The sequence below is a fragment of the Cydia splendana genome, chromosome 26, assembly GCF_910591565.1.
Source record: "Cydia splendana chromosome 26, ilCydSple1.2, whole genome shotgun sequence".
Taxonomy (NCBI): Eukaryota; Metazoa; Arthropoda; class Insecta; order Lepidoptera; family Tortricidae; genus Cydia; species Cydia splendana.
In genome coordinates this window covers 3675176-3702571 of record NC_085985.1, presented here as the reverse complement: position 1 = coordinate 3702571, position 27396 = coordinate 3675176, and the positions used below count along the sequence as shown (strand labels likewise).

At 38.0% G+C, this 27396-nt stretch overlaps 1 protein-coding gene across 1 annotated transcript; it reads left to right on the top strand.

Annotated features, from left to right (window-relative positions):
* On the top strand, positions 1-25230 carry LOC134803448 (pantothenate kinase 3). Its single transcript, XM_063776266.1, has 11 exons — positions 1-318; positions 14882-14967; positions 15396-15508; positions 15615-15793; positions 16179-16352; positions 20011-20154; positions 21333-21484; positions 21761-21937; positions 22725-22860; positions 23602-23717; positions 25001-25230. The coding sequence occupies exons 1-11, from the start codon at positions 283-285 to the stop codon at positions 25089-25091; spliced, it is 1404 nt and encodes a 467-aa protein (XP_063632336.1). The 5' UTR covers positions 1-282; the 3' UTR covers positions 25092-25230.
* Positions 25231-27396: the final 2166 nt, after the last annotated feature.

Genomic DNA, 27396 nt, shown 5'->3' with positions numbered 1-27396 from the left:
GCAAGAAAACGCGCAACTCCAATGAAAAACGCTCAGTCGCTCCTCGACCGCCGCGGCGAGCGCACGCATGACAGACCCGCGCCTCATAATACAAATAACGTACATATTTATTTATTACAACTTCTTTCTATGCAGAATTCTGAATTATTCCCTAAAAAAACTGTTGAGGAGTTTAGTTGACGCCTTCGAGTTGGAGGATGAGTGACTTGTGATAATAGTGCTGTTATTTATTCAATCTGTGATATTAGTGTTACTTTTTAATTTATTGTTAATTTATTCAATATGAAGCAGCAAACTGGAGTTATTACTATTCATCAAGTAAGTTCTTAATAGGGGCATTTTTTATTACCTATGCATATTCTATGTACAGACTTATCAAGTTATCAGTCATCTCATTTGCCTTCTTATAGCCGACTTAGAGAAGACTTATACTCCTAACCCCCTAAGGCCCACTTGCATCATTCCACTAACCCGGGGTTAACCGGTTTAACCTGGAGTTACCATGGTTACCAGTACTATTTGACAATGGGTTAATGATTTACCGCTTAACCCCGGGTTAGTGGGATGGTGCAAGTGGGCTTAAATCATATTTGCAGTTTTTAATTTGGAAACTTCTTTTATTCCAAGTTCTAAATTCGATTTGATTTCGTCCTTTTAAAAGGTCGGGACTTAGGGGGATACCCATACTCATTTATTCATAATAATCTTAAAATATTACATGTCAACATCAGAAAATAAAATACATATTATCATCACATTATTGAGAATAATAAAAAATGTATGTCTAGAATTCAAATTACAATAATCATTATGTTCATTAAATTAAAAGTACAATTGAAATAATATGTCAAGATTAAAATATCATGTCATGTTAGTAGGTCCATAGTTATAATCTGATAATAATTAATTAGTTATTGCATTTTTCAATGTCAAATAATTGCATTACAGTATAAAAAGTTCTATCAATATGCCATTTTTTAAGTTTGTTAATAAACATATTAGCACTATCACAGAATAAATAATAGTACTAGGTACAGAAGACTCACTCTCTAACAAAACGCGTCTGTTACGATCAGCACAGATATGGCCGCTAGGTGGCGACAGCGCCACGCGCGGTTTATGGCAAACCCCAAAATTGGGGCCGAACGGATGTACTTTTAGCTACCTGTAGCAAAGCGACGAAATCGTGGAGTGAGCCACGCCTAGTACTATCTAACATTTTGATGTCATTGGGCAGTGCATTGTAAATCTTTGGACCTAAGACATGCATGGTCTTTGATATGTGAGACAGAAAATGAGGATAGAGGCACAGAGGCCTGACAGGGGCTTGAGACCTCTACATTTATTTGCATTACATAGGTGAAAGAGTCAGTATCAGTACATATGGCGATCGAAGTCTTCAAAACAATCTGTACAAAAATTTACCTCAAAAGTCAAAAAAATTGTACTCTTAATTTCAAAAGCCAGTTATTTGACTATCATAATTTTGTTGATTTTTGTTTTGTGTCCTATGTAATAACTAAGTATAATTTAATGTAAATATTGTATCTACCTAAAGTACCTAATTGTACCTATACTAATACATTATGGACCACGCTCTGCAATAAATATTTCAATCAATAAATCATAAACTTTTCCAGATTTCCAAAATTATTATTGTTAGGTACCATTAACTTTTGGGTTATTTCTACTCAGAATCACGAGTATTGTCGATTTAAAAAGGAAAAAAAGATACAGTTTTGTGACATTTGACGTTGACGATGTAAACGCCGGAGGCTCCGGCCCGGACACGGCCCGGTCTAACGTGAATCATTCTTAAGTTTAATACGTTAGTTTGAATTGTTAGTGGTATTTTATAAAATTGTTGATGTATTGTTATTATTTTTGCTTGTAATATGTAAATTCAATGTTGACGTGTAAAAGTGCCCTTGTGGCCTATTTGCTGAATAAATGTTGAAGTTTGAAGTTTTTTCGGGTGTTTATATTTATAACCGTCATTGTCAGCCCGCTGAAATGTAATTATAATAACATATGAAGTGTTCTGGTTCTCGTAAACTCGTAAGGGACAGTCAGTTGTGGTGATGCGATTTAGAGCTATACTTCATTAGGGTTCCGTACCCAAAGGGTAAAACGGGACCCTATTACTAAGACTTCGCTGTCCGTCCGTCCGTCCGTCCGTCCGTCCGTCCGTCCGTCCGTCTGTCACCAGGCTGTATCTCACGAACCGTGATAGCTAGACAGTTGAAATTTTCACAGATGATGTATTTCTGTTGCCGCTATAACAACAAATACTAAAAACAGAATAAAATAAAGATTTAAATGGGGCTCCCATACAACAAACGTGATTTTTGACCAAAGTTAAGCAACGTCGGGAGTGGTCAGTACTTGGATGGGTGACCGTTTTTTTTTGCTTTTTTTTTTGTTTTTTTTTTTTTTGCATTATGGTACGGAACCCTTCGTGCGCGAGTCCGACTCGCACTTGCCCGGTTTTTTTAGATAACATTTGACTCTAGAATATCACAGAATCCGAGATTCTAAACCTTTTCTGTGCAGCAAGCAACTTCGATTTCAATACAACGTGAACGATTACAACAGCAAATTGTAGACAGTGACAGTAACGACTCCTGACCTGACACCGAGCGATGTTGACCTCTGCCTCTTTACGTGTTTTATGCGGAAACCTTAGAAGGTTGACAGTAAATAAAGATATTTACCTACTGTCAACTATATTTAGAATATATGTAGTATAAAAAAACGGCCAAGTGCGCGTCGGACATAAAAATAAAGATCTCATGTAAGTCAGTAAAAGCACACCTATTAATGTTTTATTATTATTATTGAAATTGTGTTATTAATTATTTATATTTTATTAGTTTAGTTAGTTATTAAGCTGTAATACTGAATACTGACTCGCGCACGAAGGGTTCCGTACCATTACGCAAAAACGGCAAATAATCACGTTTGTTGTATGGGAGCCCCAATTAAATATTAATTTTATTCTGATTTTAGTATTTGTTGTTATAGCGGCAATAGAAATACATCATCAGTGAAAATTTCAACTGCCTAGCTATCACGGTTCATGAGATACAGCCTGGGGGCTGTCCATAAATTACGTCATCGATTTTTGACCCCCCGCCCCCTAAAATCACCCAAAAATCATGCTTCGAATGACCCCGTTTCCTCCTACGTCATGCTACCATCATCCGATGTCCAGACCCCCTCCCTAATTTGAAATGACGTAATTTATGAATAGCCCCCTGGTGATCTGTCTGCAGACGGACGGACAGACGGACAGCGGAGTCTTAGTAATAGGGTCCCGTTTTTCCCCTTTGGCTACGGAACCCTAAAAACCATTTTTCCTTCTGTCTATAAAATAGAATATAGATGATAAAAGAGGAAACAAAAGGACATTAATTCCAATTAATATAATGCTGTGATTTCAATAATTATACAGCAGAAGTGGCTAGGCGGGCGAGGTGTTCAAAATGATCTTGACGCGACTTTATTGTTAAGAGAATAAGAGCGTTGTCAAGGTGATTTTGAACACCTCGCACGCTTAGCAACTTCTGCTGCGGACTGTATGTATGTAGGTCTGTGGAAAATGATTGTTGGCATCGTAGGTATCAATTACTGAAGTATTGGTTTCCAAACCATAGGTCGTGGTTCAAAGTACGTATTTATGAGTTTCTCGAAACTTTTATACGATATATCATTTCGCTGGCCCAATATTACAGGGTTCTATGTTTCACTTTTATCGAACTGAAATTTGAACATTGTCATAGTGACATTAAGTCGGATTTCAACTATCTTGAAAATGTAACATATAACCCTGTAATATTGGGACAGCGATTTGTTAACTTATTTATTTAAATTACCAGTTGATTTCGGTGAAGGAAAAACCCGCATAGAAGATATTCCAATATAAGTGTGTGTACTTATTTAATCTTGGTTGTACCAGGCTTGCTGCCTAGAATCTTATGAGGCCCTTGCCCGGCAGTAATAGGACTTAACCTTTATAGGGTCAGTTTGTTGTCCGCTGGTGGCCTAGCGGTAAGAGCGTGCGACTTGCAATCCGGGGGTCGCTGGTTCGAACCCCGACTCATACCAATGAGTTTTTCGGAACTTATTTGCGAAATATCATTTGATATTTACCAGTCGCTTTTCGGTGAAGGAAAACATCGTGAGGAAACCGGACTAATCACAGTAACTCCTAGTTTCCCATCTGGGTTGCAAGGTCAGATGGCAGTCGCTTTCGTAAAAACTAGTGCCTACGTCAATTCTTGGGATTAGTTGTCAAGCGGACCCCAGGCTCCCATGAGCAGTGGCAAAATGCCGGGATAACGCGAGGAAGAAGAAGGGTCAGTTTGTTGTCCGTCCGTCTGTCTGTCGAGCCCGTTTATCTCGGGAAGGCGGGAATGCGTGGAGGTATCGAGTTGAAATTAAGACCATATACTCAGGTCTACGGTCCCTTGAAGCTGAGAAAAAATCAAACTTCTAAGTTAACGTAATAAAAAGTTACGGCTGGTTATGCCGTAAAAAACAACGGGTTGCACTCCGGGAGTGCCGGCAGAAGTGAAAACTCAATGACATTGTAACAGTTTTTCGATCAGGTCACGTGTCCGTCTTACGAATGTTACGGTCATGTGACCTGTCGCGAGTTTAACATTTTTCCCCATCACAAAAAGTGCACAGCGCCGCTAAAGAGTCTTACGACACTCTCAAGGGAATCAAAATTGATAGGGTACTTCCCGTTGACCTAGAACTATAAAATTTCGCAAGTAATATCGTCATATACATATACATATAAGTTGAATCATCGAGAGCGTGGAATTGCATATGTAGTAGTATTGTTTGTTTACAGGCATTCTATATTTGAATTTTCTATTTTCTTGTACTATCAGCATACAACCACTACAAATGCAATTCCATCTTCTCGATAATTCAACTTATACTGCAAGTACAGGGAAAATATGAAACTATAAATTTGTATAAAACAAAAAATAAAAAATATCGGCACATTATAAATTATTAGATTTTTTAAAACTATGAATGGCAACGACCGGAATATAAATGTCTTAATAGCAACGTCACTTGTCACTTTATTAAAAACACCGGTCAAGTGCGAGTCGGACTCGCGCACGAAGGGTTCCGTACCATTACGCAAAAAACGGCAAAAAAAATCGCGTTTGTTGTATGGGAGCCCCACTTAAATATTTATTTTATTTTGTTTTTAGTATTTGTTGTTATAGCGGCAACAGAAATACATCATCTGTGAAAATTTTAACTGTCTAACTATCACGGTTCATGAGATACAGCCTGGTGACAGACAAACGGACGGACAGCGGAGTTAAGACTCCGCTAAGGAGGAGTTAAGAGCGTAGTTACTAAGGTAATAGGGTCCCGTTTTTACCCTTTGGGTACGGAACCTTAAAAAAAACCGGGCAAGTGCGAGTCGGACTCGCGCACGAAGGGTTCCGTACCATAATGCAAAAAAAAAAACGAAAAAAATGCAAAAAAAAAACGGTCACCCATCCAAGTACTGACCACTCCCGACGTTGCTTAACTTTGGTCAAAAATCATGTTTGTTGTATGGGAGCCCCATTTAAATCTTTAATTTATTCTGTTTTTAGTATTTGTTGTTATAGCGGCAACATATCTATCACGGTTCGTGAGATACAGCCTGGTGACAGACAGACGGACGGACGGACGGACGGACGGACAGCGAAGTCTTAGTAATAGGGTCCCGTTTTACCATTTAGGTACAGAACCTTAAAAAACAATTATATGTATACTGTAGTCGCATTGTGCGCAATGCAAAAGAGGTCACCGGTTCAAACCCGGGTAACAATGTAATTTGTATATTTATCAACTTATGTACGTAACTGAGGGCAGAGTCCAAAGCCTCCTGTCTCTTTCTTTTACTGGTATCGTAGTTGAGGTGTGAATGGGAAGAATATATTGCATTGACGTTTGAAATGTTAGTTAACCTGGGAAATTGAGAGATATTTTAGGCCTCTTTCTTCCACAGTTCTAGAGTTGGAGTTTCAATTAATATCAGGACCATTTCGTACCTTGTCACAGTGACAATAGTATGAGGTCCCTAGCGACTTTCATATTGATTGTCACTGTGACAATTAAGAGCCCATCAACGTGCACACTAGCGCCACTGCTAAATAATCGTGATCATTTAAATTTAACGACAGGTATTTAATAAAGGAGGCCGCCTCGTACTGTATTTTGTATTTAAGTAATACCTTTTGAATACATCAAACTAGTTTTTATGTTGATGGATTCGTCAATCTATGAACTCAAAACAAAAACGGCCGTTTCAACTTTGGACGCATAGATTGACGAATCCATCAACATAAAACTAGTTTGATGTATTCAAAAGGTACTTAAATACACAATACAGTACGTAGCGGCCCCCTTTTTTCAATATCTTTCGTTAAATTTAAATGATCACGATTATTTAGCAGTGGCGCTAGTGTGCACGTTGATGGGCTCTTAAGTACGAAATGGTACTGAAATTAAATTCTTTGACTGGTACCTAGAGTTTTTAGAACACCTAACGATGGAGAATCTCGAGGAGAGAGTATTTTAGTCTTTACTTTCCGAACTCGACAAGGTTTTTTAAAGACTTTAGTAGAAGCTTGAATTTCAGTCTTAATAGAGACTTGAGTCTTCTATAGACTCGAGTCCTCTCTACACGGATGTTCCGATACAGATACAGATTGTGCGGTGTCGAAAGTTTCGAAAATTGAGAAATTTTCCACGTCCAGAATCTTTGAAACTTTTCATATTATCCCATGCAGAGCGAAATGTCCTATTTCCAAAATGTAAACTTCCTTCCTTTATGTCCTAATATAATTTCCATACATTTTCGATTAATTTTGCATCTTTTGGAATTTTTTCACAACTGTACAGAAAATGTAAAAAAAATTATGTTACATTTTACTAGAATTTAAATATATCTTTACAGACAATAATAGCAAAAATGACGGAATTTGTCACCTTGAGCTATTAATACAATACAATACCAATTTTATGGAAATGTAAATTAACACATTCCTATACATATACTTGAAGGTTATACATACGGATATACCAAGATAACATATAAATCATATAATATTACACTAGTTACAGGATGGCACAAAAATACGATTACAAATAATTTAAAGAATGTAATTCTCACTTGTGACACGTCTTTTACAAAATGTAATTAAAAAATAATACTAGGTGAAACCATTAAACTTAAAAAAGACGTAAATAATCTTCAAAATGTATCTTTTAGCTTTACACAAACGCAAACGTTTCCTAAACTAAAAATTTACTACAAAATGCCAAAGTAAAAAAATCGTCAACGTCTTTTTGAGCCATCATATACATACGGATATAATAAGATAACTTATAATGTACCTATAATATATCACTAGTTAATGTGATAACATTTACAACCCAGATATCACTTAATTATGTTATATTATATGTATAATATAATAATAAATTGAGCAGTGTCAACACTTTGGTAAACAAGTTTTAAGTAAGTGGAAATTGCAAATTGAAAGTTTGAAAAGGAATTAAATACTTGTTTTTGTACTTATGTAAACATAACATTATCGTTAAGTAGAGTCTATGCGGAACGAGAAGAGTCGTGAAATGTATGGGATCCAATACATTCTACGACTCTTCTCTTTCTAAACTTTCCGCACAGACTCTAAACATTGATATCGAAAACACTATAATAATATAAACCACAAAAAACACCGTGAAGATTTTACATACTTTTTTATACAGAGTGTTTACTATAATAATCTATTTTATATTTCTTTTTTCTTTTATTGACATTCCAAAAATGTGTCTATAATTGACTTATATTTGCATGTAATTTTTTAAGATCGGAATAACCTATTTGTTTCTATTGAAAGTAATTTGTGTGACCTACATTTTTTTCTATACAAAATAAAAAAATGTAATTGTAAAAGAAATTGTAATCCCACTGGGACAAATCAAGAAGGGTTAGAAACTGAATTCGCCTGTTGTTTGAGCTACATATTTTGAAGGCGTCTTGCCACGTCATGCCTTAAAAAAAGTAAAAAAACCGTCCAAGTGCGAGTCGGACTCGCGCACGATGGGTTCCGTACCATTACGCAAAAACGGCAAAAAAATCACGTTTTTTGTATGGGAGCCCCAAAATATTATATTATTAAATATTATTTTATTCTGTTTTTAGTATTTGTTGTTATCGCGGCAACATAAATACATCATCTGTGAAAATTTCAACTGCCTAGCTATCACGGTTCATGAGATACAGCCTGGTGGTGGTGGCCTGACAGACAGACGAACAGCGGAGTCTTAGTAATAGGGTCCCGTTTTTACCCTTTGGGTACGGAACCCTAAAAATGACCACAATATACCTACAATAATGTGTGTTTTCAAACAAAAGTACATAACACAATACAAACACACTGTCACAATTTCACAAACTAGCTCCGCAAAGCAAATAATCCGATATCTACGTTACATAACAATCGCAAATCGCACTTTTTGCAATAACTGCACTTATCCAACTAATCATCATATGCGCCAAAGCTCTACATTTAAAAATAGACTCTATCCCTGTGAATTAAAGCTCAAAATTCAATACAGGGAATGCATGACTTTGGCGAAGTCAATGAACTTTGATCTACTTTCCAAATGTTTACAGGCCAATTCGAGTGTTAGTTACTCGATCTGTTTGCGAAATTATACTGTCAAAATAGACATTTCTTCAAACAAAAACGTCACTCTAGACTCTGGCAGATCAGTATCAATCATATCGAATATAACTAAAACTCGAATTGGCCTATTAGTGTCGTGCGCGAAGGGTTATCGAGTCATACGTATATTTGATTGACGTGAACCTTATGTCGACGTGTTAAGATCGATTTTGCGGTGGCTAGGGAATCACGAAGTAGGTATAATGTTGATAAGTTCAAAATAAGTGCTTCTGGTAATCATGGGAGCCTAGTACCTAAATAGCAGGTATCTTTGACCTATATTTTGTACCTATTTGGATTAATTATTTTAATGTATATTTTATTTTATGAGATACTTAATAATAATAAAAATTCTCATAGCAAAGAGTCTAGACCAACACCTAGAGAGACTCTCGCTGGGTGGTTGGATCAAGGGTCAGATGCAGAAGGCGGTAATTTAGGACACGGCGCGTATAGTACGTCGGTTCCTCACTCTGCGACCCTGACCACCGGCAGCTTGGGCCAAGCCCCGCTGCCGGCGGCACCCTAGGTTAGGTTTTTTATAATGTGTTTATATGTATTTTTTATTGTTTTGTAAGTGTTTTTATATTTTACTTTTTATTCATATTATAACAAACCTAACATAAGACGAAAAATAAATAAATAGAATAAAAATGTAGCCAATAAGCCTGATATTGTGATAATAGATCGACCGCAACGCCGGGCCGTGCTCGTTGACATCACCATCCCCCATGATGAGAATCTCATGAAGGCCGAGAAGGACAAGTCCAGTAAGTACCTAGACTTGGCTCACGAGATAACCGCCATGTGGGATGTTGATTCGACGATCATTGTCCCAATAGTCGTTTCAGTGAACGGTCTAATAGCGAAGAGTCTCGACCAACATCTTGAGAGACTCTCGCTAAGTGGTTGGATCAAGGGTCAGATGCAGAAGGCGGTGATCTTGGACACGGCGCGGATAGTACGTCGGTTCCTCTCTCTGCGGCCCTGACCACCGGTAGCTTGGGCCTTGCCCCGCTGCTGGCGGCACCCTAGGTCAGGTTTTTTATAATGTGTTTATATGTATTTTTTACTGTTTTGTAAGTGTTTTTATATTTTACTTTTATATTCATATTATAAAAACCCTAGCCTAAGAAGGATGATGAATAAAGAAAAATAATACAAAAATACGCTCCAATTAACTCAAGAATAGTTACATGAAATCTGTGACGTTTCACGGCAAAAGGTACCTTATGGCGGCTGGCGCTTACGTCACATAGCGCCGCAATAATATTGGAGCGGCGTTGATACTAGCGTAAGCGCCAACCGCCATAAGGTACCTTTATCCGTGGGACGTCACAATTATTGCGACTAATGGTTATCGGATTATTAGCAATTTATCGGATTATTAAACGTACGTAACCTAAAAGATCATGGTCATGGCTACCCTATCGTTTTTGACACAAACAGTATGGAGTATGGAAGTGGCATAACATCCATCATTGTAGTAAAGAGTGACCAAATTGTATGAAATATTTATATTGCACAAATCTCTGTTTTGACATTTTGCTGGGACATCACTTGACATCAGTTACCCGCGACCACGACCAGTGAAACCTGTGTCGGAACGTAGGTAAATAAAGGTAATAAAATAAATTCGCGATAGACCCGTCTATAAATGTGAGTTAATATGTATTTATATTGACTTAACTAACTAATCGTCACCTAATCCGTCCTAATCCTACCTAATCGTCACCTAATCCTATACCTAATCGTCACCTAATACGTCCTATTCCTACCTAATCGTCACCTAATCCTACCTTACCGTTACCTAATCGTCATCGATTCTAATTACCTATTATTATTAGCATAATCACATTAATGTAGTAAGTATTAAAAATCATATATACAAATCTATATATACATCCGTTTAGGGTTTCCTCATTCTTATGTAATGATACATCTGCCAAAATTGCGTGACAGTTAGTGACAGTTCAACAATTGTATGAATGCCATGTATCTTGGCATAGTTAATTTGGCATGTAACACGGTAAAACTCTGTCAAATTAGTCATGCATGTCATGATACCCACATCTAATAATTATGTAACTGTGGAAATTCTGTTCACGTAAGGTGTTTTAGGAAGGTTTTAGGGATTGGTTTAATAAATAAATAAATAAATACTATATGACAATTTAATTTTACACATTTCGACCTCTTAGAGCATTTAGAAAGGAGATGTCATCGCTGTCATTTTCTTTACGAAACATTCTGCCGATTTTTGCGGGGGAGGGGACGTCAAATGTATTGTTATTTCTACATGATTTGTACGTAACGTACAAATAGCCATGTCAGTCCATACAAAAGTTTGCACAATTGTGCATGTTTTTTGGCAGAGGGGTAAGCTCTTAATGGCCACTCCAGTTATTAAATGCTCTAAGATCGACCTAGTCCCACAGTAAGCTCAAAAAGCCTGTGTTGGGCTATACGAATTAATATAAATAAATACATTAAATACTATACGTACATAGGACACATCCATAACTCAGGTCAGGAATGCATAGGCGCCCTTACCAGGATTCGAACCCGGGATCTCTTGCTTCGTACCCTTAAACTCGCAGCTTTGTAAACTGAGACCAAGTGAGGGCCTACCGCGAACATCGAAGCTCGCAAATTTCGAGTATGTTTCTCTTTTACTCTAATTAAGATTAAGATTTAGAGTGACAGAGATAGTTGCTCGACATTTACAAACTTCGACTTACGCGGTTATGTTATAGCTACCAATGGCACATTCACGAGTTGGATCTACCATGTTTAATTGCGACTAAGTATAAAAAATTAACCTTTTATTTGTCTTCAAGACTGATTTAATAATACATACAAAGTACTGTAGCCTTAGCGATTTTCTTGCCCAAGACTTATGCATAGGCATTCCATTTCTTTCATCACCGTTAGGCAAGAAGGAACGCATCCTTGGCTGTCAACTCAACCTCAACACTACATAATGTAGGTATTTTGTATTATAACTGGAGATTTCAATGAAAAAGGGTGTATAACTAATCATGCTAATAAGTTTGAAAAAACTAATTGGTTTTGGAAAAAAAATCATTCGGACTAACGAAATTTCGACATAACGATTCTATCGGAGAAAAATCGAGAATAAACTTATTAGATCTCTCGAGTGTAAATAACGAATATTTGTACAGTTATTACTGTAGTACCTTTCTATGTATGTGACGTTCCACGGAAAAAGGTACCTTATGGCGGCTGGCGCTTACGTCGCATAGCGCCGCAATAAGATTGGGGCGGCGTTAATAATAGCGTAAGGCGTAAGCGCCAACCGCCATAAGGAACCTTTACTCGTGGGCCGTCCGTCACATATGTATATATTATTTAAATAAAAAAAAATACATCATAAAAAAAATAAGGGTCAGATGCAGAAGGCGGTGATCTTGGACACGGCGCGGATAGTCCGCCGGTTCCTCTCTCTGCGGCCCTGACCACCGGTAGCTTGGGCCTTGCCCCGCTGCTGGCGGCACCCTAGGTTAGGTTTTTTATAAATTATAATGTGTTTATATTAATTTTTATTGTTTGGTAAGTGTTTTTATATTTTACTTTTATATTCATATTATAAAATAACCTAACTTAAGATGAGAAATAAACAAAGAGAATAATAATAACAATATTTTAATTAATACGGATATATTTGTTATTGCAAAATATAATCTCGGAGATAGTATGTTATCGCTTATCTTTGCCTTGGTTGCTATATCAGTCTTGAATCATATTCCGTTTCCAAAAGACGTGTATACCTAGCACGTGTATAAATATTAATAATTAATAATATTTGTTTGTTATCGATTTTATTTTTGTGTAATCACTTTTTTACTCGCAATAAATATAAAAACGAAACTGAAGTCTAATTTCAATTATAAAAAGATATTACTGAAAGTGAATTATTATTTTCTAAGTGTACCTATCCAGTTACTATTTTTCTTGAAGTATGACTTACAAACATATGACTATTGTAGTGTTAAAGTTGAGTGACAGGAGTTAGAAGTGTAAATTAAATGTATGTGTTAGTTTCAAGTGTTTTATAATTTGTATTATAATGAAAACGAAAAAGGAAGAACAACAAAAGGTAACTATGTACTTATTTAAATTTTCTTGCGCATTTATTCTAAAAAAAAAAAAAAATATTGTAGCCACTTTTGCTGTCGAGTGTATATTTATATTAGAATTATTGCCAAATAATCTGAATATTATTCTTATTATTTTTTACGAATTTACATTAGGTATAATTATAATTACACATTTTTTTCGTGTTTCATAAATCTTTACTAAATACGAGTAATTATTAATTAACCTTGAATTTAATCTTATTGAATATTCAAACAATTTACATACAGAGATTAACTCAAAATTCAAACAAATAAACTAAATCTTTTGTTTTTATTTTCTTTTTGATTTTTACGAATTGCTGAACCTCAAAAAATATTTACGAGTAGGTATGTACAACGTTTTACAGTACCTACATAATTATGGCCCTTTTATTCGACATATTATACGTAATGTGCTAATTTTTCGCACTAGTATATATAGTAGTGTACTATTATTGGTAATTATACTCTTTTACGTAACTCTACAAATTATGAATTAATACATATCTACTTGCTTGCTTGCTGCTTGTGAAGCTGTAGAACTAGAATGTAACTAATGTTTACATTCGCATATCAATAAACGCTGACATATGAGTCGCTTAACTTCAAACTCGGGTAAATCTATCTGATTATGCGATTTTGGTACCTATTAGGAAAAGGTAATAGGGTCGATATTTGCTGAGAGGGTCGAATATAAAATTATTTGATTTTTTAATTCAAGCCGTGACGTCAGAGTGGTGCGATGCCTACGTTATTTCTAATCAGGTTTTACCTTTTGCGTATTATTTGAGGTTATTTAAGCAGGCCAGCTGATCAAGGTCGCTGCCTCGACTTTGTACTGTGTTACGTCAAAACAAGTTTAGTTATCTTTGCGAAAAGAGTTAGACATTCATTGTCATGTTCATTTAGTGGCAGATCATTAAAAAAGGCACCTTAGGACAATTACGATTATTTTAAGGGCAAATAATTAATAATAACGCTAGAGCAAATAAATAATTATTCAGGGGTCTTTCTTATAGGCCAGTCAAATTAGATAAAAAAAAGCGTTTAGAGGAATTAATTCCCAGCTGGAAATCATTTTAATACCTTCATTTGGCCCTATAGTTCGTTTTTTTTAGCATTAGAAAGAACTTGAAAGAAGGTAAGCGATCTTGACATGTCTTTTAATTGAAAAACGCTTTTTAAAAATCAGTAACTATTACTTATGAAAGCAGAAGAATATCAATGATCGTATTAGTTTCATAATTGTTACATATTTGCCGTAACTTATTTTTAAACTGTGTTTTTCAATTGAAAGACACATCAAGATTGTTTACCTTATTTCTAATGCTAAAAAAAACGAACTATAAATGCGTATCCGAGTTTGCTCCATCCCAGGAAGTGTGGATAAATTTTGGGAGCCTTGAGAGATACATTTTACCTTGGATTGACAAAACCACATGATGTAGAAGGAACCCACCATCAATTACAATGTCCACTCCGCCACCGTCACATTTTTTGGGAACAAAAAAACAAGACAATAAAAAGAATTTTGATCCAAGTTGCGTACCTGAGCGTTTTCCAAAAAATAATTACATTTCATTCATGTCTTCAAAATATTGACTTCTTGGGCTCATTTTACTCAGAATCATTTGTACATTCACGCCTCATACATGAAAAAATGTGTCCCAAGATTTCCTTTCCAGATCGTCACATTTTTGTATGAATATTATTTAATTTGTATGAACGTGACGCACTGGAAAAAAAATTATTCATACAAAATTTTGGGACACATTTTTTTATGTATGAGGCGTGAATGTACAAATGATTCTGAGTAAAATGAGCCCAAGCAGTGAATATTTTGAAGACATGAATGAAATGTACACATTTTTTGGAAAACGATCACCTACCTATTCGAAGAGAGGGCTCTGCTTACCAAAGGATAATAAGTGGCTGAAATGATGATGTCAATGACGCTATGACTTATAAAGGTTTTTTTTTCAGATGCGCCTGCATCGCTGTGAGGGCTGCCTCGCGGCGTGCCCGCCGCGCCGGGCGCCACTCGCGGACTATCCCCGCTCTATCTTCAAGTAAGTCCTGACAGCCTGGTACCTACACTCTGTAAACAAAGATCCAAGTGGAGCTTCGCCTACCCCTCTCAACCCCCATTTCCACAAGTCGAAATTGGAAATTAGAGGGACCGTGCATTAACTGTAGGGGGCAGCACAGGAGCCCCCTATTTAATGGCGCGAAGTGTAAATGCCAACTTGTCGAGTTTATGCTACCAATGGAGCCCACAAGATGGCAGAATCTACAATACACAAGAAAACGTACGTCAACTGTAGAGGGCAACACTTGCTTTGGCGTGAATAGTTTATGTTTTCGATTCAGGCCACAAGATGGCAGACCAACGCGCACGGTCCCTATTGGGCACGCAATTTTAAAGGCGTTTAAAGATGCGCTCGAACCCTTAGTTTTTTTAATCTCTTTTTTAACGCCATCTCTCGTGTACCGACAGAACCACGTTGTGCAAGCGACGCCGCTCGCCCTACCCGATGAGCAACAGCAAATCGAACTGCACCAAAATGGCGGACCCCACGCCGCCCACGCCGCCTGACAATAATGCGCCTCGTAAGTATATACATTTACACGACCTTATTGTCAGTGTCTTAGGGTAGTAAGTCAGTGAATTTTTAAAGTTTTCCTTTGTTTTCAAACATAATCCATCATTTTTCAGCCATGCCTTGGTTCGGCATGGATATCGGCGGCACCCTGACCAAACTCGTCTACTTCGAGCCAAGAGAGACCAACCGGCGAGAGCTGGACAAAGAAACAGAGGTGCTCAAAAACATTAGGCGGTACCTTACGAGGAATTCTGCATATGGCAACACTGGCCGAAGGGACGTCCATTTACAGGTTATATTCTAATACTTTCTTCTTCTTCTTCTTCCTCGCGTTGTCCCGGCATTTTGCCACGGCTCATGGGACCTGGGGTCCGTTTGGCGTTTGGTCCGTTTTGTAATCCCAAGAATTGGAGTAGGCACTAGTTTTTACGAAAGCGACTGCCATCTAACCTTCAAACCCAGAGGGTAAACTAGGCCTTATTGGGATTAGTTCGGTTTCCTCACGATGTTTTCCTTCACCGAAAAGCGACTGGTAAATATCAAATGATATTTCGTACATAAGTTCCGTAAAACTCATTGGTACGAGCCGGGGTTTGAACCTGCGACCTCCGGATTGAAAGTCGCATGCTCTTATCGCTAGGCTACCTAAATCTAAAATCTAAGCTAAATCGTTTCAGATGGACAACGTGACGATCCGCGGCCGCCGCGGCACCCTCCACTTCATCCGTTTCCCCACCACAGAAGTGGGGGCGTTCCTGCAACTGGCCCGGTCTAAAGGCATGGCCGCGCTCGTCACCACTATATACGCCACGGGCGGCGGCGCCTACAAGTTCGAGGAGAACTTCATCAAGGTTAGTCACGAGACACAACCCATCCCGAGTACACACGCTCAACTGGCCCGGTCTAAAATCATGGCTGCGCTAATCAATTTAATAGACTAATACATTCAAAAACTCCCACGGGGTCATTCCACCGTTTCGGGTGTTACACTTGAACTCTTAAAATAAGGTTTTATTCGATATTGTAACAGGAACTAGGAGGTTATAACTATTGATTCATCTACTACTTTGATAATATTTTCTTTTCCTGTACACACATAATTAAAGTATAAGAGCAATAACGAGAGAATCACTAAAAAGTAGCTGTTTCGGGCGTTACGGGAATTGGCCTATACCTTCTGACCATCAGTACCAAAATGCATAATTTAGCGAATTTTGTCAAGTAACCTCCAGTTTTATTTATGTCAAGTAATAATAGTTAGTATAGTCTACTGAAACACTGAAGTAACACTTAGTATCACTTTTCAATTAATTTTAATAAAATAAATTACCTGTTTCGTGTGTTACTCATGGTTCGTTTCGGGTGTTACGAGTACGAAATTAAGACAGATTTATACGAAATTATGGCTCATTTTATTGAAATAATTGTCTTTTTAATAAATTCGATTAAAAACATAAGTAATAAATGCTGAATTATTATAAAATACATTAATCTTAACAATAAAAACTGTTTCTCGAAGATATCATAATTATTTTTCTTTCGATGCGAATATTACCGAAAATATTCACTTAATCAAAAAATGGTTGATGGTGACACCTATTCATTTTGAAAGATCTATCCAACGACACCCCACATCACAGGATTAAAGTCGCAAAAAAATTAAAAATATTTTGTACAGGAGCAAACCTAAAAAAAATTGTTTTTGTAGTTTTTGTGTTACTACTTTGTCGCCATGATTGATTTATGTATCCATGCCAAATTGCAGCTTTCTAGCACTAACCATCACGGAGAAAAGCCGGGGACTGACAGGCGGACGTACAACACGTTTCGGGTGTTACACAACTTCAAACTTTAAAACATACGACTAAAGCAGACGCTAAAACAACAACTATTACACATTTGCATAGGTTCACATCATAGCCTTTCTTTGGCAAAACATGTTTGGCTTATAGTTAATTACGGGAAAAGTTACACATACTTTTATCTCTTTTTCGTTTCGGGTGTTACTTTGAGACCACAGTCTAGAATACTCTTCTAAAAACCGATTAATCCATGCTTTTTAATATTTTTAAAGACAAATTATAAAATTACGATATTTTACCTGAAATAACTGCGGGAAATTTGTAACAGTTTACAGTTATTTTCTTTTTAATTAGTCTTGCCAATATCGCTGTATAAAATTAGTTTTACGCCTATCATTTAAACGTTGCGATCAAGTACATGAAAAACATGTAAAAATTGATTTTTTTCGGTTTTTTTTTCTGACATGATGGTTTGGTATGTTTTCTATGGAAATAGGTTAGTGTTGACTTCTTAAACTAATTTTCATTTTTGAACCCTTGGTAGCGTTTATTATGGAATGACCCCACGCTAGATGCCAACAAAATCCATTTTATGCCAAAAATTCCTAACATAATCATGGAAAAGAGCTGATACTCTTACAAACTGCTGAATCGATTTCGAAAACTAACTTTCACATAAAAAAACTGCATCGAAATCGGCCCATCCGTTTGAGAGCTACGATGCCACAGACAGGCATTGCTGGTGTCAACATATAACACCCCTCTTTTTGCAAATGTAAACCCCCATTTATCCCAGGAAAATGTAGGCTAACTCTGCCGGTTGATTGACTAAATATTTTTGTCCACTGACTACAAAAAGTGGTATGACGTCTTAATGTGGAATGGAATGATGTCACTATAATTCATGTGTAGTACGAATTTTCTCAAGTGATTTTTACTCCTAAGACAAACAACAATGCCGTTTAAAAAGCAACTGTATCGCTGTAGTACTAAAGTTCAAATACGAGCGCTGTGTATTCTCGCCTGTATTGGGGTGGTCGACCGTAGGTAGGTACTACATTCCCAAAACATGTTATCTCTAATTAGCTGTTACACAGATTTGAACTTGAATACTATCACGATACAGTTGATTTTTAAACGGCATTGTTGCTTTGCCTCGCGCCGAAGTTGGAAGCTTGGGCTCGTCATAAAAGAAACAATGGCTTTTGTTTGACAGATTAGAGTCTTAGGCGTAAAAATCGTTAGAGAAAATGCATACGGTTACATATCAGAATACCGAAAACTGATTTACCTAATGTTGAATCACCTATGCTTGATTCACCTATTTTTAAATTACCTATCGATCATTTTACCTAAACATTGACTGACCTAAGTTTATAATACTTAAGCTCAAATAACCTAATGGACGAAACACCTAATGCACGATATACCTAATGCACGTTTTACCTACTGCACGTTTCACCTAAAGCTATTATACCTAATGCACGAAACACCTATAGCTGATATACCTAATGGACGATACACCTAAAGCTGATATACCTAATGAACGATGTACCTAAACTTGATTTACCTAATGGACGAAATACCTAAAACTGTTAAACCTATCGCACGAAATACCTAAAGTTGATATACTTCCTGAACGAATTACCTAATGTCGATATGCCTAATGCACGGAATACCTAAAGTCTATATACCTAGTACAACGTTCATATAATTTTGCCGAATGATCAAGTGGCAACTTCACCCAACAAATCGTATAATTTCCCAACCTTACAGTAGATACTGTTTGTTTGGATAACAACTTAAAAATACACTTTTTGAAACGCTACTTTTTAGGTAGTAAAATGATTTCGTAAGTCTAATACCAAATTAGGTATCTTATCATATCTTATCAAAAACTTAATTTTTGTAAGTTAACATCATGACGATGAAATAAAAGTCGGTTTTGGCACTGTTTGGTCGCAGTTAACCTAACACGCTCCTCCTCGCTTTGCTCGTCGTCGCACCTATCTCGACTCTGGCAAATGACTAGACCTTATATTATAATAAAAAATAGTAAGCCAATTGAATGATTTGGCTAAAAAAAATATACCAAATGTTGTATGTCCTAATAGTTATAGTTTTGATTTTAGGTGTTTCGTTCATTAAATGCATCGACTTCAGGTATTTCGTGCATTAGGTGTATCGAATTTAGGTATTTCGTTCATTAGGTATGTTACCTTTAGGTAATTCGATCATTAGGTATACCGACTTTAGGTAATTCGTGCAGTAGGTATGTTAGCTTTAGGCAATTCGATCATTAGGTATACCGAGTTTAGGTATTTCCTGCATGAGGTATATCAACATTAGGTGTTTCGTGTATTATGTATATTAGCTTTAGGTATTTCGAGTATTAGGTGTTTCAACTTTAGGTAAATCGGGCATAGGTATTCTGAGCATAGGTAAACCAATTGTAGGTGAAACGTGCAATATGTAATTCGTTCATTAGGTGTCATGAGCTTAGGTTAATTGATCATTAGGTATTTAAAAAAATAGGTGAAACGAGCATAGGTGATTCAACATTAGGTAAATCGATTTTCGGTATTCTGATATGTAACCATGCATACTATATGTAGTTACTGTAGGTAGTATCAGTCTGTCACTCAGTTATACAAACACTAGGATTGCTAGGTTAAAAAAAGTGATAATTAAATTCATTCTGTTTCAGGAAGTGAACATGCACCTTCAAAAACTGGACGAGCTGGACGCGCTGATCGCCGGGCTGCTGTTCGTGGACGCGTGGCATTCGGCCGAGTGCTACTACTGGGCGCCGCCGGACTCGGAACTACTGCACCACAATACTAGTAACACGGTCAGTCATATTTGAACATGCACCTTCAGAAACTGAACGAGCTGGACGCGCTGATCGCCGGGCTGCTGTTCGTGGACGCGTGGCATTCGGCCGAGTGCTACTACTGGGCGCCGCCGGACTCGGAACTACTGAACCACAATACTAGTAACACGGTCAGTCATATTTGAACATGCGCCTTCAGAAACTGGACGAGCTGGACGCGCTGATCGCCGGGCTGCTGTTCGTGGAGGCGTGGCATTCGGCCGAGTGCTACTACTGGGCGCCGCCGGACTCGGAACTACTGAACCACAATACTAGTAACACGGTCAGTCATATTTGAACATGCGCCTTCAGAAACTGGACGAGCTGGACGCGCTGATCGCCGGGCTGCTGTTCGTGGACGCGTGGCATTCGGCCGAGTGCTACTACTGGGCGCCGCCGGACTCGGAACTACTGCACCACAATACTAGTAACACGGTCAGTCATATTTGAACATGCACCTTCGGTAGGTCCGGTCGGTTATTCATTTTAGTTCACTGAAGTGTAGTATAATGAACTCATTGCAGTTCACTAAAGTGTTGGTTTGATAAATTCATTATAGTTCACTTAAGTGTTTTATAACGAAACGTCAGCAAACAATACCACAATGCTTATAAATATCGCTATCATCGAGTGAAGTCTCGGAAGGTCAGTCGGCAGAGCGATGGGCTAGAGATCGAGGGTCACAAGTTCGAGTCTCGCCCGAGGCGATGAATTTTTCCACTTTGCATTCATTTCTAAGCTTTATTTTGTAACGTATTCATTATAGTCGAGTTGGGTGCTCTATAGGCGTCAAATTTTTAAATGTGTGTTTATGCTTCCGATGTAGCCCACAAGATGGCAGAACCTACTATGCACAAGGAAACGTACCGACGAGAACGGTAGATGGTAGCACTTGCTTTGGCAATGTACATGTGCACATATGTTTCTGATTCAGGCCACTAGATGACAGACCAACGCGCACGGTCCCTATAGAGAAAAGTATGCCGTAATGGCATATTTTAGTGTTGTTTAATAAAGTAATTATAGTTCACTAAAGTTTTTCATAATGTATTCATTATAATCGAGTCGAGAGCTCTATAAAGAAAGGTTTAATGCCATTATAGTTTTATTTACTAAATCTTAATTCAATAATTGAAGTCTACTGTTTTTTTTTTCAGCCGCCATACTTGGAGGCAGCCCTGAGTCTTTACGAGCGGCAGCCGTTCGACTTCTCCAATCCGTACCCGTTCCTACTTGTGAACATCGGGAGTGGCGTGTCCATACTCGTGGTGAACGGCCCTAACGACTTCTACCGAGTCAGCGGCACCAGGTATGTTAACTTGCGTTAACAGCGCCATCTAACTCACCCTTTTTATACTTTATCGAACCCTTAGCTTATCGATAATCGATATGTTACGCATCCAAAACGTACGTAGTTCCAGAGACATTCCATAGGTGGCGCTGTAATTAATACTAATTAATTTACCAGATTAGATATTGGACAGATGGAATACCACCCTTAGAAACACAGGTCGCATGGTGTTGAAAATAATACCACTTTGTTTTATTTATCGCACGATTCTTACAAAACTGTCCCATATTCCAGTCTTGGCGGCGGCACATTCCTCGGCCTCTGTTGCCTGCTAACCGGCTGCAGCAGTTACGAGGAGGCCATAACGCTGGCGGCCTCCGGTGACAACACTACGGTCGACAAGCTCATCAGAGACATTTACGGCGGGGATTACGCGCGGTTCGGCCTCTCCGGAGACCTTGTTGCTAGCAGGTGAGGCCTAAAGTAATTTTTACATGATTTCCCATATAAAGTAGTCCTATAAGGTCTCTATAGCCATCTACAAGGGACCTTGTTACTTAAGGGAAAGTTAAGGGAAAGGCCTATAGTTATTTCTAGGCCTCTGTTGCCTGATATCTCTTATGAAGAGACCACACTAGACGACGGGAACTATGAGCGTTTCGGCCTCGCCTGGGACCTTGTAGCTATCATGTTAGACCTACAGTAATTATTAGGCCTTTGTTGCATGATATAACAGTCATGAAGCGCCATTTTCTATGGAGTTACGAGGATGATTTATTTATGCTCGATGACTCTTAAAGTAAAAAGATAGAAGAAGATACTGTAGATTTATATTCACATTTATAGACGGGTCTATCGCGAATTTATTTTATCACCTTTATTAACATTTTGTAGTGGGTGGTTTGAAAATGTGATGTCTACCCCAAACTTTTTCGTACACTTTTCGTCAGGTAGTTACACAAATCTCTGTTTTGACATTTTGCTGGGACATCAGTTAGCCGCGACCACGACCAGTGAAACCTGTGTCGAAACGTCGGTAAATATAGGTAATAAAATAAATTCGCGATAGACCCGTCTATAAATGTGAGTTAATATGTGTTCAAAACGCGAAAGTTTTAAATATTGTATTTTAATTCGTTACTACAGTAGCACTCAGACCCTACCAGAGGGCCAGCGGTCATTCTCATAAAGATTTTAATTTTATTCATACGTCATATACAATTTGCTGATTATTAATATGGTAATGTTTGGTTTCCAGTTTCGGTCAGATGTGCACAGCGGACCGGAGAGCCAAGGTGTCTCGGGAGGACCTCGCGCGGGCCACGCTGGTCACCATCACCAACAACATCGGCTCCATCGCGAGGCTGTGTGCCAGCAATCAAAATGTTGAACGGGTAAGTCATTAAGAATCATCTCTGTTGACGGCCTCGCAGCAAAATCGGCCGCCAAGGATTACTCCTTACTACTTCAAAGACTGTAGAATCCTCCAACGACATCGGCTCCATCGCGAGGCTGTGTGCCCGCAATCAAAATGTTGAACGGGTAAGTCATGAGAACCATCTCTGTTGACGGCCTCGCAGCATGATCGGCCGCCAAGGATTACTCGTTATTACTTCAAAGACTGCAGACTCCAATCGTGTCCTTAAATGTACGACGTGTAGGTTCATAGTTCTAAGTATAAAATTTAAATATATAATGTTATTTTACATATATATACTGAGAGTGTTGCTGGTCTTCTCATATGTTGTGCAACTTGTAGAACTACCTACACTAAGATTTTTTTTTATTCAAACTGTAAACTATAAAAATAAAATGTTTGAGCTAAACCGACAAATTCATTAACATTCTATTTGTATGTAATGTTAGCGATTTGTAAATTTCAAATGTCAAATCTGGACTCACTTTTCTTAAGTAGTGAAGTATCCCCTCTCGTTTTTTAGAGCTCCGCACAAAACTGTCCGCGGAGGTCATATGGGATCACTTCGGTCTAGCGAATCGGTTAGGTAAATGAGTTCTTCTCAAAGACCGTTTGATGTAGGTACCTAAAATTTGGAACAGTTATAGCAAGTACCATCACTAACACTGTGAATAAGGCAAAACCGCTTATTTTTAGTAAAATTAACATTTGTTTACAGGTGGTATTCTGCGGCAATTTCCTACGAGTCAACCCTTTATCAATGAAGCTCCTATCATACGCCATGTCATACTGGTCCCGTGGAGCTCTTAAAGCGCTCTTCTTAGAGCATGAGGGGTAAGTTATACCACAGAATAAATAATAGTACTAGGTACAGAAGACTCACTCTCTAACAAAACGCGTCTGTTGCGATCAGGACAGATATGGCCGCTAGGTGGCGACAGCGCCACGCGCGGCTTATGGCTAGCCACCAAAATTGGTGTGGAACGGATGTTATTTCACTACCTGTAGCAAAGCGACGAAATCGCGGAGTGAGCCACGCCTGTTTATACCTTCATTATTTATTTATAGACTGACCGCCTTATTCATAAACGCGCTACAAAATCTAAGACAAGCTAATCGTTTGTCTTTATCTGTCATTTTGACTTATCTATCTGTAAGAAAGGGATATAACATAATTAAAGCTTTATGAATAAGGGGGTGATTTCTTATGAACAAGGGAGATGTATCATGAACCCTCGTGAGCGTCAGCTGCCGGTGGATTAAGGGACGGCACCTAAACACGAAGAAAAATTACGGAATACAACATTTTTAGGGTTCCGTACCCAAACGATAAAAACGGGACCCTATTACTAAGACTTCGCTGTCCGTCCGTCTGTCACCAGGCTATTTCTCATGAACCGTGATGGCTAAGCAGTTGAAAATTTCACTGATGATGTATTTCTGTTGCCGCTATAACAACAAATACTAAAAACGGAATAAAATAAATATTTAAGTGGGGCTCCTATACAACAAACGTGATTTTTTTGCGTAATGGTGCGGAACTCTACGTGCGCGAGTCCGACTCGCACTTGGCCGGTTGTTTTTATAACAAACCCTGCTTTTATTGTCGCTAACAACGGTGTTTGGGTGTTAAATAAATAAATATTATAGGACAACTTTACACAAATCGACCTAGTCCCACGGTAAGCTCAATAAGGCTTGTGTTGTGGGTGCTAGGCGACGATATATATAATATATAATTATATATAAATACTTAGAAAACATCCATTAGTCAGGAACAAACATTTGTGATAAACACACAAATAAATGCCCTTACCGGGATTCGAACCCGGGACCTCCTGCTTCGTAGGCAGGGTCACTAATACTGACTAGGCCAGGAGGCCGTTTGTTAGAATTGTTTTGATAAGTATTAGTTATCTTTCGAAAGAAAAGTAGTCAGTGGTATAAACTTGTATGAGAAATGAAATTTTTGACTTAACCTTCTCCGTCCCTATGTACAATTTTTTGTACATATTCCAAAATCTATTTTGAACTTTTATTGTGTAACTAAGGGTTCCAATTTCAAAAACAAAACAATTGCTTCTGGGTCTCAGGAGGATACTGGTTTTTTTTTCTAGATATTTCGGCGCCGTGGGCTGCCTCCTGCAGCTGGACGACCACTACCACCGCAAGGAGAAGCCCGCGCCGGCCCCGCACGCCGGCCGGTGATCGCGCCCCGCGAGGAGGCCGAGGAGGGCTCAGGAGGTGTAGTCTAGCCGGGGGGCACACAATTGATATTTATTAACTTGCCATTAACCTTTTGGACGCCAATGACCGATATATCCGCACCTCAGGTTCAACGCCAAAGACTGATTAATCGGTCGCAGACCACAGAGCAACATAGACCTACGTGCATATGCATAAAGTTCAATTTCAGTTATGACACTTCGGTGACGTGGCGTCCGCGTGACAGCTTTTGTGTTTGACACGGCGTCGAAACGGTTAAAAATGGTGCAACTAAAATGTGCTTTACGGTGTACAGTGTGGCCCTTGGTGTGACTTACATTCTTCACATCGGTTAACCTTTTGAACGCTAAACGGCGCATCCATTTGGGGGTAAAGTTTAGCTTTGTGAATAAATAATGCCAAGTGTGGTGTGTTTTTCAAAAGTGGGGTGTTTTTCAGTAGATTTTCATCAAAAAACGATCGACCTCAAATGCCGTCTTTGGCGTCGTTGTCACGATTTTGCGTTGACGTCAGTTGCCGTCTGTGGCGTTCAAAAGGTTAACTTTTGACTTTGAAATAAAATATATCAATTACAGAAAAAAAAAATAAGTATCGAGAAGACACTTATAAATAAATTACAGAATAATATGAGTTGAAAATGTCGAAATGTTAATGTTGCATTACTTGAAAATTAAATTCATTTCCTTTGACAAAATTATTATGAACAACTCAAAAAAAGGACATTTAACACTTTCGCAACCGGGCAAAAAACGGCGCACTACCCCAGAAACCGGTCGTCTATATCTGCGTACAAAACAACCCGCTGGGCGGGTTGTCCGGCATCTGAGCAAACATTACGAGTGCCTACCAGGCGGGTTCTCGGTAGTCAAAGTGTTAATAATTGGAACTTGACATTTATTCATTATATGAGTATTATATTATTTTTTACATGATTTGAAGAAATACTTGTATTTCATGAAGGTGTAAGTATAATCAGCTATTATAGCTGATTATACTTATAATACACATATTGACATTGCTAGGACATTTAGCCACAAAATAAATAATAGTACTAGGTACAGAAGATTCACTCTCTAACAAAACGCGTCTGTTACGATCAGGACAGATACGGCTGCTAGGTGGCGACAGCGCCACGCGCGGCCTATGGCTGGCCACCAAAATTGGTGTGGAACGGATGTACTTGTTGCGACGCGACGAAATCGCGGAGTGAACCACGCCTGATTTAACATATATATTTTTGTAGCTACTATACCCATGGTTGACATGTTTTATTCGAAAATCGTGAAACAATTAGAATTTCTTTGAGAAATATCAAATGTTGTAAATATAATGAATACAAAGATCATACAAAAAATTATAGTTGCATTAACTGTCATACTGGGTCAAACAGATCACTGTGTTATGTCTTTCCTGTAGACATACACAAGAGTTAAGGGCTATAAAGGTTAATTTTCTTATTTAACCCTTATCCACGTGAAAAGGTCCTCCTTTTATTTAAAGAACTATGATAAAATCATTACTTACATGCCCACAAGCTGTTAACTATTGCCCACAGGAGAGAAAAATGTGCTGTTCGCGATAACACGCTAGTTTTCTCTCCTGTGGGCAATAGTTAACAGCTTGTGGGCATCTAAGTAATGATTTTATCATAGTTCTTTAAATAAAAGGAGGACCTTTTCACGTGGATAAGGGTTAAATAAGAAAATTAACCTTTATAGCCCTTAACTCTTGTGTATGTCTACAGGAAAGACATAACACAGTGATCTGTTTGACCCTACTATGTGTTATGCTAAAATGCCTGTAAAATAATGAATTAATAGCATAATATTGTTACAAAAATACAGATGTAGTGCATAATCTTAATAATCTTTTTCCATCGTATTTTCACGGAAACGTACGAACGTGTCTTGCTATTCCAGTCAGTCTCAGTACAAAAAGTACTGACGTTGACTGAAGTAGCATGACAAATACGAACGTTTCCGAGAAAATACGATGGAAAACAATGATGCACTACTTACATCTGTAGCTAAATTAATGCGTCAACGAGTTTATATAATAAAATTGTAAATCAGTTTATAAAATATTTATATTTCATTGTCAGCAATAATAGATATTATAGGTAGGAAAGAATAGTACGCGCCGTCTCTTTCTCTCGCATTGGCCAGAAAGAGATGAGCTATGTATTGTCAGAAGCAAAAGTAGCTAAACGGGCCAAAACTCCAAAATTATCTGTACACATATTTGAGAATAAGAGAGTGTATAGCTAATTTTGAACGCTTGGCCCACT

Excerpts from the sequence above, each read along its gene's own strand:
- LOC134803448 (XM_063776266.1), top strand. The coding sequence starts at position 283 with ATGAAGCAGCAAACTGGAGTTATTACTATTCATCAA. Across the intron at positions 319-14,881 it reads GAGTTATTACTATTCATCAA|ATGCGCCTGCATCGCTGTGA; the intron begins GTAAGTTCTTAA and ends TTTTTTTTTCAG. Across the intron at positions 21,938-22,724 it reads GGAGACCTTGTTGCTAGCAG|TTTCGGTCAGATGTGCACAG; the intron begins GTGAGGCCTAAA and ends TTTGGTTTCCAG.